Genomic DNA, 14,458 nt, shown 5'->3' with positions numbered 1-14,458 from the left:
GAGTATGATTACCCACCTTTAAGCTTCAGGTGTCTACAGGCTTATTCGGACTCAAGCAAACGCGACTAGCATAAGACCTTCGGGACACCTCCACACTCCTGCAGAATGTGTGTGCTTTTTTGTTCAGTAACCTAAGGGCTAAGAAGTACTCTACTTTCTTACTCTCATTAAAGGCAATTAAGATCAAGTTTTTCCTTCAATACAAACAATATCCCTAAAAGAAATACATTTTCTTAACAAAAAAAATGTTTAATTCAATCTCCCTTTACAAGTTTTCTAGTGACATGAATCTGCAATCGACAAAGTTCAAAAGAAACATGTATATCCCATGTACTCGATAGCTATTTGTTAGCTAATTACATGTATAGTTGAACAAAAAAGAAGCTTTTCTTTTGAGTATTTAATTAGAACTTGGTATGGATTTAAGTGTTAGAAATCAAAACCTTTAATTACCACCACCATCATCTTTATCATCCAATAACACTCCTCTTACTTTTGCCCTGCCAAAATAAATCCAAATTATGAAGAAAGCATAAGAAGAATCAAGGTTGCCATGAATGATCGAAAACTACGTTACCTGCGATATGCAGGCACAACACGATGGCTGACTTTTGTGGCGACAGGAAGAGCTTCAAGGGGTGGTTTATCTGCAAGAGGTAATTAAAAACGATATGCAAATATATCTTATAGTAAGGGTATAGTAGAATAATGAACTTCAAATACTCGAGTCAAGTGGATTTTGGCGTTTCAGCTAATGTAATGTTTGCTGTCTTCGGAGTCAGGTCTAATGTCTAACTTGTCATATAAGTTGATTTGGGCTGATTTTAAGTCTATTTGAGTCAGACTATTCAGGTTCAGACAATGAGGAAAAAAAGAAGCAGACCACCTAGGACTAAATGACTAATAACATGCAGAGGAAAATGAAATATGTCTAGAAAGCGAGTTCTTGTTCAAAACCAACAAGATATACGTCACAAAGTAAAATCTCTCATGTGCAGTATTGAGTTAGAAACTAGGAATCGTCGAAATTACCAATAGGAATTGCAGTAGGCAAAGATTCGTCCGATGATGTAGAGATCCGTTGTTTCTTGGAAAACAAAGCTGCATTAAGTTGGGTTTGAAGACTCTCATTCTTCTCCTGAACGATCAGAAAAACGATAAACAAGTCAGGTCTGCAATTAGATATAAACAATATCTCCCATGAGCTGAGATAGCAGACGTTACTAACAAGCAGCAACAAATTTCGATGGCTAGTTGGCTAACTTTTTTGCAAGAGCTGTGAAGAAGATGGAACAACCATGTCAACCAAGACCACCCAAGCCTCTTTATCTGTTTAAACATTGCTAGGGCTTGGTTCTTTAGAGTACGACGAGTAGTTGGCTAAAAAGTACCATTTAGGATAACATCAACTATTTCTTCATGAGCACATGAAAAAGTTGGTGCAGTGACTGGTTGGAAGACCAATCATCGTCAAGAATTTGGAATATGTGTACTCCAAGCTAGGCAAGAATGTTAGTATTCGACATTAAGGGGGAGGAGTTAGAAGTAACATCTGTCATTACCTTAGCCTTTGGGTCATTATACTATATAGCATTTTATCAGATTCCTTTCATGGTAAATCCTGCAAGTGAGACTGTTGTTATAGTATCCCGAATAGTGAAGTGTCGATCGTGTTCTTTTGCCTATCTTTTTCAAAATCTAGTTCCAACGTTTATCTATGTTTTCCTTATCCGCGGCCTAATAGTGATTATCAGTTATAAACTCCTTTGAAGTATTTATTAATCTACATAAACCAATTAAGATGTTTATTAAGATAAATGGACCTGACTGCAAATAGAATTTTAACCAATAAATCTTCAGGTAAGGAAAATGTAGAATACCTTTTCAGCAGATAACCTTTCAGTCAAGTGATAAGAACGCGCTTGTTCTGTAATAAAATATGGGAAGACAATCAGTATATTATCCAAGCGAATTATTTAAAAGGACCGGGAAAGAAAGTTGCACAATTACTTAAGCAAGGAGCAAACTAGTTGGCAGTTGCACAATTGTATATGCATATACGATCCCTTTTTCAGTTTTTGGGTACAATAAAAAATTTTAGTAATTTAAATCTGGAGAGTAGAAATCCGACTAATGCAATTAGGGTTTGAGATATCCCTAATGTTCGATTTTGATGGTGAAGATTGATGGGTCGCTTGATGCATGGAGTAACAAGGACGTGTTTAGAATAATCACAGATGTGGTTGGATTTCTTGAATAGGAAAGATGTTGATTTGTGCTCATAATTGCTAAAAGAAAGGACTGTGTACAATGAACACGTAATTTTCCTCTTCCTTTGGAGACGTCGTCAACAATAACATCAGTACAATTAAGATAACTGTGGCATCATAGAGAAAGACAACTAACTGGCTGATAAACATGTTAAACATTTAACGAACAACTAATTTAATGAAAAGAAAAATCTTTCAAATGATGGGAATCATTAACATATAAAAGAAAGTTTATTCGCGGAACGAGTAGTAACCAACAATGATGGTAACATAACCTTTCAACAAAGAAAATGATGGTAACATAAAATGTGCAAGAGCCAAAAGATAAAATATAAAATTATTAAACTTGATATAAGATTGTTTAACCTTTTACAATTAACTCCTGCTCGCTTTTAAATGCTTTAAAGAGCTCCATGGATAGATTTGCTATAGCATCATTGACAGATGAGGTCCTGAGTCTGTTAAGACGGAATGTAACAAGTGGCATTCCTTTGGACTTGTGAGCGATCAACTTAGCAACTGTGCCATCTGACAAATAAAATTCCAGCAACAACATATAAGTAAACTAAACGTAAATGGATCTCTATCTATTTGGTGTCCGATTGTTATCATGTAGTTGCTGTACTTTTACGTGTTAAGCTAAAATTTCAACGGTAAGCATAGCACCACATTACCACCCCCTTGGCGACATCTCACAAACTCACAATTGACAAGCTAAAATTTCAACTGTAAGCTAGTGAAGCAAATCACTCACCATGTGTACCAGCAGAGTCCGCGGATGTTGTAAGGCCTCCAATAACAAGCTTTACACCGTCAGATTTCAATGAGGCAATCAGGTAATCAGTAAACTCGGACCATGAACCACCAATTCCAATTTCATCTCTCTGCATGTTAAATAAATAGTGAGATGTTAAGATGCTATAGGAAATCAATAATAAGTATTAGCACCATTCCTATCTCTATTAGCATAAGAAAAAAAAAATACCCCTGGTATATTGGCACAACTTATTCCAATGGATATATGGAAGTCCAACTAAATCGTTAAGAATAGGAAATTTAATATTTGGGTATGGAAATTCAAGAAGTTTTCAAGTGTAAATATATGGAAAACAAACTAAACAATTAAGGGAAAATGTGCAAAAGCTCCCTAAGCCAAGTTTTTTGTCAAAAAGAACCATCAATAGGCTTCAATATTAGGTTTTTCACGGGGTTGCACAGGTACGCTCCGAGTACGGTTTGCACAAGTTGGCACATATTGTATAAGATCTGCATAGGGAGCCAAGAATATTGGCATGCAATTTTAACCAATAAAAACAGAAAAATAGGGTCTACGGACAATTTCCGGAAACCATAACTAGGAACTAGGCCTTAATAGAAACATCCCTTGGAAACTTCACACATCACTTCTAGGTTTTCTTTCTTCACAGTCAGGGTCAAACATGGCCAGATTGAGACTTTCCATTTGAAAATATTTCCATCCTCTACATTTTTCCTGAAGCTAACATGACCTAAAACCAACCAAGAATTGTAATTATCCCACTCTACTAATTCCATCAGTTAAATAATAAGAAAACGAAATCTCTTTCAAATAAAACATTGAAATCAAGCTAAAAAGCTAAAAATAAGCATCTAATCAACATATCCAAACAGGCCTAAAACCCTAATACAGACACATTTAGGGTTTTCATTTTACTGAAATAGAGTAACAAGTCCATAGAGATAACATAAATTATTTAAGAACAGATAAGTAGAAGAAGAAGATATTAATATTACCAAATCTTCAAGTTGGGTAATGGATTGAATGGCTTCCCAAGTGTAAGAATGGAAATCAGTAACATGGATTTTAATATGAGAAGAATCTGTAGCATGAACATGAAATAGATGAGGAAGTAATGAAGAAGTGAGAGAATTTGAAGGGTTTTCCTCAAATTCTGGAATGACTTTCCCAAAAATGGGTTCAAATTCTTCAAAACTTTGTCCCATCACTAACAAAGTAACAGATGTTAGTGAGAGAAAATGCTAAATTGCAGAGTTAACCTCAAGAATGGAATATGTTTATGAGTAGAGGTTCCAAGGGGGAGGGGCCATGGCTGGGGCGGACCTTGTTTACCTAACCTATGGCCTATGGGGTGGAAAAAATGCAAGCAGGACGGGTGTGTATTAGGGACCGAATGGTGATTTCAAACTTCTTTTATGTAAATGGTTAATGAGTGAAGAGCAGGAAGAGGTGATAACACTGCGTATCTACGTTACATGGTTCTTATGGAAAGCAAGAAACAAGTGTACGTTTGAGAATATAGCACCGAACAATTATAGAATAATCCAAGAAGCACAAAATATGTATAAGGAATTCTTAGACCCGGTATTGAGTCATGAAATAGTTGAAGCAAGTCTCGCGCTTAATCTCAAAATCTGGGTTCCACCAAAATCCGGGCAGTTAAAGGTAAATTTCGATGCTGCATACTTCAATGGTAATGCCACACTTGCTGCTGTTTGTAGAAATGAAAGAGGAGAGTTTGTGATGGCACTAACAACCAATTGTCGATCCTCATCGCCTTTGGAAGCAGAAACAAGGGCTGCAAAGCTAGCACTTTCCATTGCACTACTACTCCCCGAGTATGAGTGTGGTATTGAGGGCGATGCTATGATTGTAATACATGCATGCTCGAAGGAGCTGAATGAGGTACCGTGGAGAATAAGACCGATTGTAATGGAGATCCAGTCAGATATTGCAAAGCTTGAGAAGACAGAGTTCTCTTATTGTCCTCGTGAGGCGAATAATGTTGCGCATATGTTAGCAAAATTCTCTAATGTAAACTTGAATCAAACTTTGGAGATCTATGAGACTCCTAGTTGCATTGTATGTCCGTTGGCGGCAGATTTAGCCAACATTCATTATTGTTCTAATAGCTAATAAAACAGGCAATGGCCTATTTTCATCAAAAAAAAAAGGGACCGAATGGGATGGATAGTGCTAGTTGGTTGGCACTAGGCTGTACAAGTCCGCGGCCTAATAGTGTGCATGGTATCAATGACACCAATGTCTAGCATTAGGCTCACACTCCAGTGTTATGAATGATATCGATAGCCCCTGATGATTGACACTAGATTGTACGCGTCTGGATTTGCGCCGCTAGAATCAACGAAACATGTACGATTACAAAACCTTCATTAGCAACCTATTTGTATCTAACCTGATTACATAAGTCTAACATTACCGTTTCACATCTTCTGATATACCCCCGATATATATAAATGGCATGTGATACATGTCATGCTCGCGCGAGTATGCATGGTTCTTCATCCCCTTAAGAATGTTATGTTAGCCGGTGATAGATGCTAAAGGTGAGTGCACGAGTTTTCGTGTAGACCTATTGATATTTAGATGATATTGATGGGATGGTCTACTTTATCATTCTTTTGATTGAAAGAAGCCATCTATGATTGATGAGGTCTTTTCCGTTTGATATGGTGGTGTTTGATGCTCAAGCACTCTTTAGTCTAACTTTGAGGTCTAAACACCAAACTTCCCAAGTAAAAATTTGCACATGGTAAGATTTGAAAAGTTGGGGCATACAAGGTAGAAATGGCAATTAGTTTACAATGGATTTGCACAAGTTTGTACGAGGTTGCAAAACATTCAACCTAATGTATTGCTCATAATCATGTAATTTGTGTGTACATTTATTTGGTTTGAAAATACTTAAGATCCAGTAAAATTAAATTGATTTGTTTGATAATAAATCACTTATTTGGGTCCTAATTAATTTAACCGTTTCAATCCATTTTCGCGCGCACCCTACCAATTCCGAAACCACTGTAATAATAACGTTGACGTATATGACAAAAATACTTTGGCGGTGTTTTTTTAGTATTTGAATATAACTTGTTAGACTCTAACTTGTTTGCATTTTTTTTTTGTTGAACTAACTTGTTTGCATCTCAGTCGTCGATTTGTTATTATCAGAAACACATACTAATTAGAGATTACTCAAGACGGTGAACTATTAAATTAGACTTGTATCAGACGTTGTTCAACCCGACAAAAACTCAAACAAACAATTTAACCCATTAGGCTAACAAATTCAATACACATCAAACATTGTAGAATTTGAATAAAGGCAATCCATATCTGAATAGGAAAAAGACACAAACTAAATGTGAACGTTCGACCAATTATAACGACTAAGTCGTTAAACTTGTCTCAAGAGTGTTGCCAAAAAGCACCGAGATTATTCAAGACGATCAACTTATAAACTCGATTTTTTTTTATACGTGGTTCAAATCGAAAAAAAAAGACCTGAAATCAACCATTTTAACCATTTATACTAACAAATTCAATAAAATAAGATTTGTAGAATTTGAATCAAGTCAATCCAGATCTAAATTAGAAAAAACAAACAAAATGTAAACGTTGAGTCTACTATAACAACGAAGGCATTAAAGTCGTCTCAAAAGTGTTACTAAAAGCACTATAGTCAGTATTCATTGACCCATACATTTTCTGGTGTTAATAGTGTCTACACTTGGTTGTCCAAGTAGTTGATAGTGTTGACATAAACTCTAAAATTATGGAGGTCCCAAAAGAGGTGAAATCCATGGTCACTCAATTTAGATTATTAAAAGTATAAATAAAATAATAAGATTGTTGGGCTTTAAGCCTCTTTCATGTTGTTGGATTTTAAACCTCTTTTATAATTAATTTAACTGAGATGTATCAGTAGCTGATTTCTGAAAAGTAAACTAAAAAAAGAAAATAAAACCACGTGCTTGTAGCATAAAACCTGGCTGCCTTTAGTAGTGTCCTCGTCTCGATCCATCTTCTTAACAGAGTTTTCAGCATTCCAAGAATAACAACCTAATCTTATTCTTGCCTACTCCCGCTTTTCATAAACTAAATTATCAAACTTTGTCTTCCTCATCTAATGACCGTCCGATAAGTACTAAATCTACTTATTGTTTATCTCGAAAAAAATCAAGTGGATCACACCTAAGGATGACAGTCAACCCTGGGTTGATAAATATTTTCTTCTCATGATTATCTTCAACGTTTAAGTTTTCTGGGAAAAGCAACCTAAAGATGGCTACTATATTACATCACTCACAATATTAAACTACATTAACTTATTACAGCCGTACATCTGGAACTAATTGAAACAACATAAAACGTGGAATTCTATCAGCCGTTAAAAATGACATCTCAGTTTAATCATTTTTCTCGTAGTATGAAAATTTGACATTTTTCTTTCTCTCTCTAATCCGTGTAATAAGAAGAGTAAGAAATTGTTCATAAAAGATGAAAGAATTGTTTTCTTGATCTGAGAAAAAGGGAATTGGTGAAATTAGGGTTTTCAAAATTTCATTAAAAATGGAGAATAGTGATCCATCAATGATGGCTAGGGCAAGATTAGCTGTTCTATCATCTCATTTGATTCCTTATGAATCAACTGGTTTTCAATCTTCATCTCTTCAAACTTCTATTGTATCTGCTCAAGATGTTGTTCCTCCACCTGGAAATTTAAAAGGGTTTTTAACGATTGTTGATGAACGAACTGGAAAGAAATATCAAGTTCAGGTTTCTGAGGATGGAACTATTAAAGCTACCGATTTGAAGAAGGTAATTGAATTTCAAAAAAAAAAAAAAAAAATTGGATCTTTTTTGAGTTTTCTGAAGTTAGGGTTTTATTTAGTTTAGATTAATTTGGTCTAGAATTTAATCAAGAGCTTTTTAAAATTGCAATTTGATCTTAGAAAATCAAAACAAAAAGGAATTTTCTTAATGACCTGAAGAGATCCTTAATTGAGCTTTTTGTTCTGAATTTTGTTATGTGCATCTTGTAATTCTCTAATTGAATTCTAATTAAGAAGTTGTTTTGAGCTAATTGGTTTAATTTTAGGGTTTGTTACTGAATGCTTCTTGTTGTGGTTAATTATTTTTCGTTTAAACAGATAACAACAGGGAAGTATGACAAAGGGCTTAAACTTTATGATCCTGGTTATCTTAATACTGCCCCAGTTAGGTCATCAATTTGTTACATTGATGGAGATGAGGGGATTCTAAGATATAGAGGATACCCGATTGAGGAATTGGCTGAGAGTAGCTCATTTCTAGAAGTGGCCTATCTTCTGAGTAAGTTTCCTAGAGAAAGTTCTTATGTTGGGTATGTTATTAGGGTTTTCTTTTGTTGCATATTGGCATTCTAACTGGTTTTTGCAATTTTAGTGTATGGGAATTTGCCAACTCATAACCAATTAGCGGACTGGGAGTTCACAGTTTCTCAGCATTCAGCTGTTCCACAGGGAGTTCTGGTATTTTTCTGCTCGATTTGTTTTGTTATCCATATGATTGTTTATAGCTGCAATCCGCAATATTTTCAATTAGGAGACGGGGGAGTCTTGAGTTTCTATTTTAAGTGGTGTAGAATATAGTGGGTTTAATTATCTACAACTGTGGTTGGACACCCCCTCTTAAGCCCATGATGTCGTGGGATCGAGTCTCGGTGGAAGCAGTTTGCCATCAAGATTTATCCCATGTAATTTAGGCAAGAAAAAAAGTAAATATTGTAATAAATGTGTCGGCTTTAGGCGTCTTTCATGTTGTTGGGCTTTGGGCCTCTTTCATGTTGTTGGGATTTAGGTCTCTTTCATTAATGATTTAAATTAGGTGGTTATCGTGCTCATCACATCTTTATGATGTATTAATGCATTGTAACGACTAACGCAATCGTAGTCGATTCTCAAAAAAAAAAAAAATTATCTACAGCAGTGAAGGAGGAAGAAAGCGATTATCCTTGTAATTGAAACTGTGTATTAGTGAATGAATGAACATGCTTTCTGGTAACTCGAATTAAGGTTGTCCTTTTACATTTGTAATGTTGGGTAATCGTTGCTTTTCCAGGACATAATATCGGCGATGCCTCATGATGCTCATCCAATGGGTGTACTTTGCAGTGCAATGAGTGCTCTATCAGTCTTCCATCCGGATGCTAATCCTGCTCTTAGGGTAAGTGGTGGTTTTCTATTTGGGGTCAATACTAATGTTTTAAAAAACTTTCAAGGTGTACGCACCGACTTGCATCTTGAGGTCACTTGATGCCTCGAAGTGTATGTGTTTGAACTCGAGACTAAAATGTGTACATCTGAGATAACCTGTTATTTTTGAGTTGTTGGTCAACACAAATATTAGTATTTTGTTTATTCACTTAGAGTTAGGACTCTATATGACGATAGTAATGTACAAAAATATATTAATTTTTTACATAATTAATACCATTTTCCTTAAATTATTAGTTTACGCTGTTTACGCATAGAGGCGTACGCCTCGCCTTATGAGAGCAAACTGCCTAGAGGCGTGAAAATGTATTTTAAGGCACTGCCTTGTATGTTCATACATTGGTCGTTACTCTCTAGGGCACCGTGACCTTTACCTTTAAGGCATCGTTCCTCTTGAGTTGCCTGACTGCCCATTCCTTGTTTTTTCTCTTTCGTCTGCATCATTTTTCCCATTGGTTTCATGCAATAATTTCATATGTAAATTAAGGTAAGAAATCAAAATGCAGAAGTACTTATTAAATTTCAAATCGTACATTTCTTTCTCTATCAGGGCCAGGATATTTATAATTCAAAACAAGTGAGAGACAAGCAAATTGCACGTATACTTGGAAAGGTAATTTTATTTGTACATTGTTACATTCCATTACTTGTTTTTCATGCTCGAGTTTATCTTCTTGTTCTTGGCTTCCAAAATCTGAAGCTGTGAATGTCACTGCTGCAGTTTAATTCGTAGAATCTTAACTAATAGTATAATCGTCATACTTTATTCTTTAGGCACCCACAATTGCTGCAGCTGCTTACTTGAGGACGGCTGGAAGGCCTTTTGTTCTTCCTTCCAGCAACCTTTCTTACTCGGAGAACTTCTTATACATGCTAGATTCACTGTGAGTTTTTACTGCTACCATAATTCTTTTGTCAGTTAATCTAATTAGGCTTTAAATGCAACACTTGTTTGATTCTTGCTGTCAGAAATGGAGTTACGGTATGAATAACCATTTTTAGGAAAATCATACATGTACAGAGAGAAAATAGTTCTGTCTATTTTATGTAATTAGGTAGGCTAAGTCAATTTAACACAGAAATAGAAGATGAATTACACTACTGTATGAGTTCTTTTCCAATACAACATAATGAACGTAGTTTTATCTGTGCACACTGCATTTCTTGTGATCCTATGAAACTATAAGTCCGCGAGTATGGGTTTTAGGTATCTACCAGTCTAACTGAAAATATGCTCATTAAAAATTGCAGAGGCGACAGGTCTTATAAGCCCAACCCTCGTCTAGCTCGTGTTATAGACGTTCTCTTCATACTTCACGCAGAACATGAAATGAATTGCTCCACTGCTGCTGCCAGGCATCTAGCATCAAGGTACAAATTTCAACTTTTGTAGTGCAAAGCTAGTATGTTCCAATGTTACCTTAGAACTTACAAGGACTTCACTTAACATGTTTATTTTGGTAACCTTGGGTTCTTACCATTGGAAATAAAAATGAGTATAAAGAAATTAGGGAGCCTTGTAACGGCATTTATTGATGTGGACGTGGCCTAGGTTTATATAGAGAAGAATTTTAGAACTCCCATTTTATCTCTCCCTCAACTAAAGTTATTCATCTAGCCATGTCACAAAACAATAATTAACTATCTTTAGCTTGGGGATTAACCTCCTAATTCTAAATAGATACTTGACAAACCTCACCTAAACCTTTTCATATTCAATTAAGATATAAGTTACTGATCTGGGTTCTTCTGAGCTTCTCTCACAAGGTTGAAACTTAGATCGCCGATTTCTCTAGCTCCTATTTACACAAAAAGGTGACATAAAAACACATGTTATTCCATTTCGCAGCGGTGTAGATGTTTATACAGCTCTTTCTGGTGCTGTTGGAGCATTATACGGTCCTCTTCATGGTGGTGCAAATGAGGTACTCACAAAGCTATCTTTTATTTTCTATATTGATCCGATTCTTTAAAGCACGAGTGACGTGAACTTTACAGGTTACAATTAAAATTTGTGCTTAAATCTTAGATAATTCAAAATTTAAGCTGCAAATGCTTTTAATATTATATTCCATAAAGTTGAAGAATGACGATATGTCGATATTATAGTCCGTAAACATCAGCGTTGTTTATTTGTAATGATCACAGGCAGTGCTTAAGATGTTAAATGAGATTGGAGAAGTTAAGAACATTCCACAATTCATTGAGGATGTTAAAAACAGGTGAGTTAACTATTTTCTTACTTTTCTTTCGAACTCATGGGATTTGAGTAATTCAAGTCTAGATTATATATAAATAATTTTTCTACTGTGCGTTTTTACATGGCATAAACAGGAAGCGAAAGATGTCAGGTTTTGGTCATCGTGTATACAAGAACTATGATCCGCGCGCAATAGTCATAAGAAAGCTGGCGGAGGAAGTCTTCTCCATTGTTGGCAGAGATCCACTTATTGAGGTATTTCTTTTCCCCTAGAGCCTAGACACTAAGATTTAGTTTAAATTTTGTCAGTGCACGAATGGACCATTGATCTGTTAGCTGAGGGATAGGGATATGTATACTTCAAATGGGACAGATAAATCAAGATATACCTCCATGAATTTGTATGCCTCACTTAGAATTATAACGGCTCTTGCTAAATGGGGAAATTGCAAGTTTGTTCTGTTGTTTCATATTTCCACCAGAGGCTCGTATATGTCCTACATAGAACATACTCTTCCCTGCACTCCCTTATTTTTTATTGCGGATTCGTCAATAAAATTTATTTCATGTTTTCAGGTAGCTGTAGCATTGGAGAAAGCTGCACTTTCAGATGACTATTTTGTTAAGAGAAAGCTTTACCCAAATGTTGATTTCTACTCTGGTTTAATTTATAGGTAAATCTCTCAATAGTTTATAGCATGACACAGGATATCTTGTTCTTGTCCTCTTAATGTCTTGTAACTGCTTTTGCTAATCAGGGCAATGGGATTTCAAACGGAGTTCTTTCCTGTTTTGTTTGCAATCCCTCGCATGGCTGGGTACTTATCACATTGGCGCGAGTCTTTAGATGATCCTGACACAAAAATCATGAGACCGGCACAGGTGAGTCTCCTAGTTCGTGTTATTCGTTCTTCTATTAGATATTATGGAAACTGCTTCACTTACTTTTACCTTTGTTTACTGTCTTTCTTAAACCTCGTAGTTTTGTAAGAACTGTTTATATGGGTGTGAGATTTTTGAAACATCTGATTATCGTATAGTCATTAGGCTCATTACGTGTAAAACATGAAATGCGTCTAAACATGATGATGTGAAGTAGGACTGTAGGACTAGTTGGTGAACTTAAATATGGAGCATTAAGTTAGCGAATAAAAGGGACTTCTCCTGGGTCTTCCTCAGCATTCTTGTTGAAAAGGAACAAGTTTCTGAGTTCAATTATTAGGTAGTAAGCCTAGAGGAGTGGTGCAGTAGTAACCACACCAATCTAATGTCTGACTCGTCTGAGTGCCGGTTTGGGTCCATTTGAGTCAGACAATTAGACTCAGAGAAGTCAAACAATGAATCAGATTTAGACGCGAAGAAAAGAAATATAGTAAAAGTGGCACTAACAAAAAATCCCGTTAAACTTTAGCACAGCTAGAATGAGAGACCTTTGATTATGGAAGCACCGATATGAGGTATAGTTACAATTGATATCTTATGATATGATTGAGAGCTTCTGATAACTCAATCTGTTAGTCTTGATGTGAACATCGACGGATAAATTCAAGTTCTTTCTGCTTTCAGATTTTCTAGTCATGTTGCTGCAAACTCATGTAGTAAGTGCCCTGCCTAGTTATTCTGACGAGCAAACACTTTTGTGTTTGATTTGATCCTTTCAGGTTTATACTGGCAAATGGTTTCGACATTATATGCCACTCAAGGAACGAATGGAAACTGGTGAGGCAGATAGATTCGGTCAGGTATCTGTTTCAAACGCAACAAGGCGGCGTTTAGCTGGGGTTGGAATCTAATTTGTCAAATTTGAGGCTGAATCGATCGAATCACCTAAAGGTTTAGAATAAGTTGAACACAATATATGCATATTAGACATTTGTTGTGAATCACTGGAATAATGCTAGTCTGGGATTGTTGTTGTGTCAATATCTCCTTCATTATATCCTTTAATTGTATCAGTTAGAAGGATGGGGTCCGACTCTTATTTCTTCATGGTCTGATACCTAATAATGTTACTCCATTTATAAATTTTATTCCTGAGTTGTTTATTTGTCGCTGTTGTTAATGTTAAAGTAATGAAATGATGAAAGAAGGGTTTGTAAGTTTTGATATTCGAATTAAGTCAAAACATCCTATTAGGTTATAACATGGATTCTTCATATAACCTTTCCCTCCACACTGAGTACATCTCTCCACACTGAGTACATCTCTCCACACTGAGTACACATGCATACAGGTTTCATATCGCCTATCTCATAGCTACTCGTCTGAGATTCTGTTGGCACAGTTTTTATAGTTGGGATTTAGTCTGGTTTTCGAGTTAATAATCAATATATCTCGGCATACTGTGTCCAGTGATGGCCTGATGGGTGCTTTGGCATGACTTGTCATGACTTCTCCACTTGTCTGTACACACTCTGCCCTACCTTAAAAAAGACATGCTCAAAACAAGTGGGTGAGCCCAAAGCTCAGGAGCGTGAAAGAGGAGGTGCGAGAGGTGCAGTCACACAAGAGCTCTTTCTTAAGGGCCGGTGCTAGAGTTGACTGAACCTCTCTCCCAATGGCCATTTGCGGTACTCATTTTTGGGTGTAAATTCTTTTTTGTCCCTCCTGTCCCTGCTGTCGTGTAAGGGTCGTTGATAAATTGCAATTTTAACATTCTTTTTTCCTTTAGATCTCCCTCTCTCCTCTTTTTCCGACTACAACCACCACAGCCATTGTCTCCTTTCCTTCTCCCCTATCTCTCTCTCTTCCCTGAACCTCTACTTCTCTCACTATCCTCATGTTCCGACGAATGAAAGGGTTTTAGGCGAAACTCTAGAGGGGGGTTTCACTCCTGAAACTCTTGATTGACAATGATACATCTCGTGGTCGACCAAACATAAGACTCGTGGTCGACGGAACACAATAGATCTCGTGGCGACCCAACAACGACACA

The 14,458-nt window shown here is 36.2% G+C and overlaps 3 protein-coding genes across 3 annotated transcripts; 2 read left to right on the top strand and 1 right to left on the bottom strand.

The window, feature by feature from the left end:
- Window positions 1-220: 220 nt before the first annotated feature.
- On the bottom strand, window positions 221-4,386 carry LOC147536497 (U2 small nuclear ribonucleoprotein auxiliary factor-like protein). The gene is made up of 7 exons (XM_086644615.1): window positions 4,044-4,386; window positions 3,025-3,154; window positions 2,637-2,798; window positions 1,881-1,927; window positions 1,033-1,138; window positions 578-647; window positions 221-500 (listed from the first exon to the last, which is right to left on the bottom strand). Exons 1-7 carry the CDS (start codon window positions 4,251-4,253, stop codon window positions 446-448), a joined length of 780 nt encoding a protein of 259 aa, XP_086500741.1. The 5' UTR covers window positions 4,254-4,386; the 3' UTR covers window positions 221-445.
- A 90-nt stretch (window positions 4,387-4,476) lies between these two features.
- LOC147536496 (uncharacterized) lies at window positions 4,477-5,184 on the top strand. Its single transcript, XM_086640380.1, has one exon. The coding sequence runs from the start codon at window positions 4,477-4,479 to the stop codon at window positions 5,182-5,184; it is 708 nt and encodes a 235-aa protein (XP_086496506.1).
- A 2,057-nt stretch (window positions 5,185-7,241) lies between these two features.
- On the top strand, window positions 7,242-13,568 carry LOC147536495 (citrate synthase, glyoxysomal-like). Its single transcript, XM_086644614.1, has 13 exons — window positions 7,242-7,887; window positions 8,220-8,400; window positions 8,494-8,579; window positions 9,169-9,273; window positions 9,874-9,936; window positions 10,098-10,207; window positions 10,575-10,694; window positions 11,173-11,248; window positions 11,472-11,545; window positions 11,658-11,778; window positions 12,100-12,197; window positions 12,282-12,405; window positions 13,185-13,568. Exons 1-13 carry the CDS (start codon window positions 7,639-7,641, stop codon window positions 13,314-13,316), a joined length of 1,539 nt encoding a protein of 512 aa, XP_086500740.1. The 5' UTR covers window positions 7,242-7,638; the 3' UTR covers window positions 13,317-13,568.
- The last annotated feature ends 890 nt before the right edge of the window (window positions 13,569-14,458 follow it).

The sequence above is a fragment of the Eschscholzia californica genome, unplaced genomic scaffold, assembly GCF_041429995.1.
Source record: "Eschscholzia californica isolate CP2 unplaced genomic scaffold, dmEscCali1.0.p SCAF_5, whole genome shotgun sequence".
Taxonomy (NCBI): Eukaryota; Viridiplantae; Streptophyta; class Magnoliopsida; order Ranunculales; family Papaveraceae; genus Eschscholzia; species Eschscholzia californica.
The sequence above is the reverse complement of the archived record's forward strand: the minus strand, read 5'-3'. Positions and strand labels throughout refer to the sequence as shown.

What these genes read in the sequence shown, in the direction of transcription:
- LOC147536495 (XM_086644614.1), top strand. Translation starts at nt 7,639, where the DNA reads ATGGAGAATAGTGATCCATCAATGATGGCTAGGGCAAGATTAGCTGTT. An exon ending in TTATACATGCTAGATTCACT is followed by an intron (nt 10,208 to 10,574) that starts GTGAGTTTTTAC and finishes TAAAAATTGCAG; the next exon opens with AGGCGACAGGTCTTATAAGC. An exon ending in ATTGAGGATGTTAAAAACAG is followed by an intron (nt 11,546 to 11,657) that starts GTGAGTTAACTA and finishes TGGCATAAACAG; the next exon opens with GAAGCGAAAGATGTCAGGTT.
- LOC147536497 (XM_086644615.1), bottom strand. Translation starts at nt 4,253, where the DNA reads ATGGGACAAAGTTTTGAAGAATTTGAACCCATTTTTGGGAAAGTCATT. An exon ending in GGACTCTGCTGGTACACATG is followed by an intron (nt 2,799 to 3,024) that starts GTGAGTGATTTG and finishes TTTATTTGTCAG; the next exon opens with ATGGCACAGTTGCTAAGTTG. An exon ending in AAAGGTTATCTGCTGAAAAG is followed by an intron (nt 1,139 to 1,880) that starts GTATTCTACATT and finishes CTGATCGTTCAG; the next exon opens with GAGAAGAATGAGAGTCTTCA.
- LOC147536496 (XM_086640380.1), top strand. Translation starts at nt 4,477, where the DNA reads ATGAGTGAAGAGCAGGAAGAGGTGATAACACTGCGTATCTACGTTACA.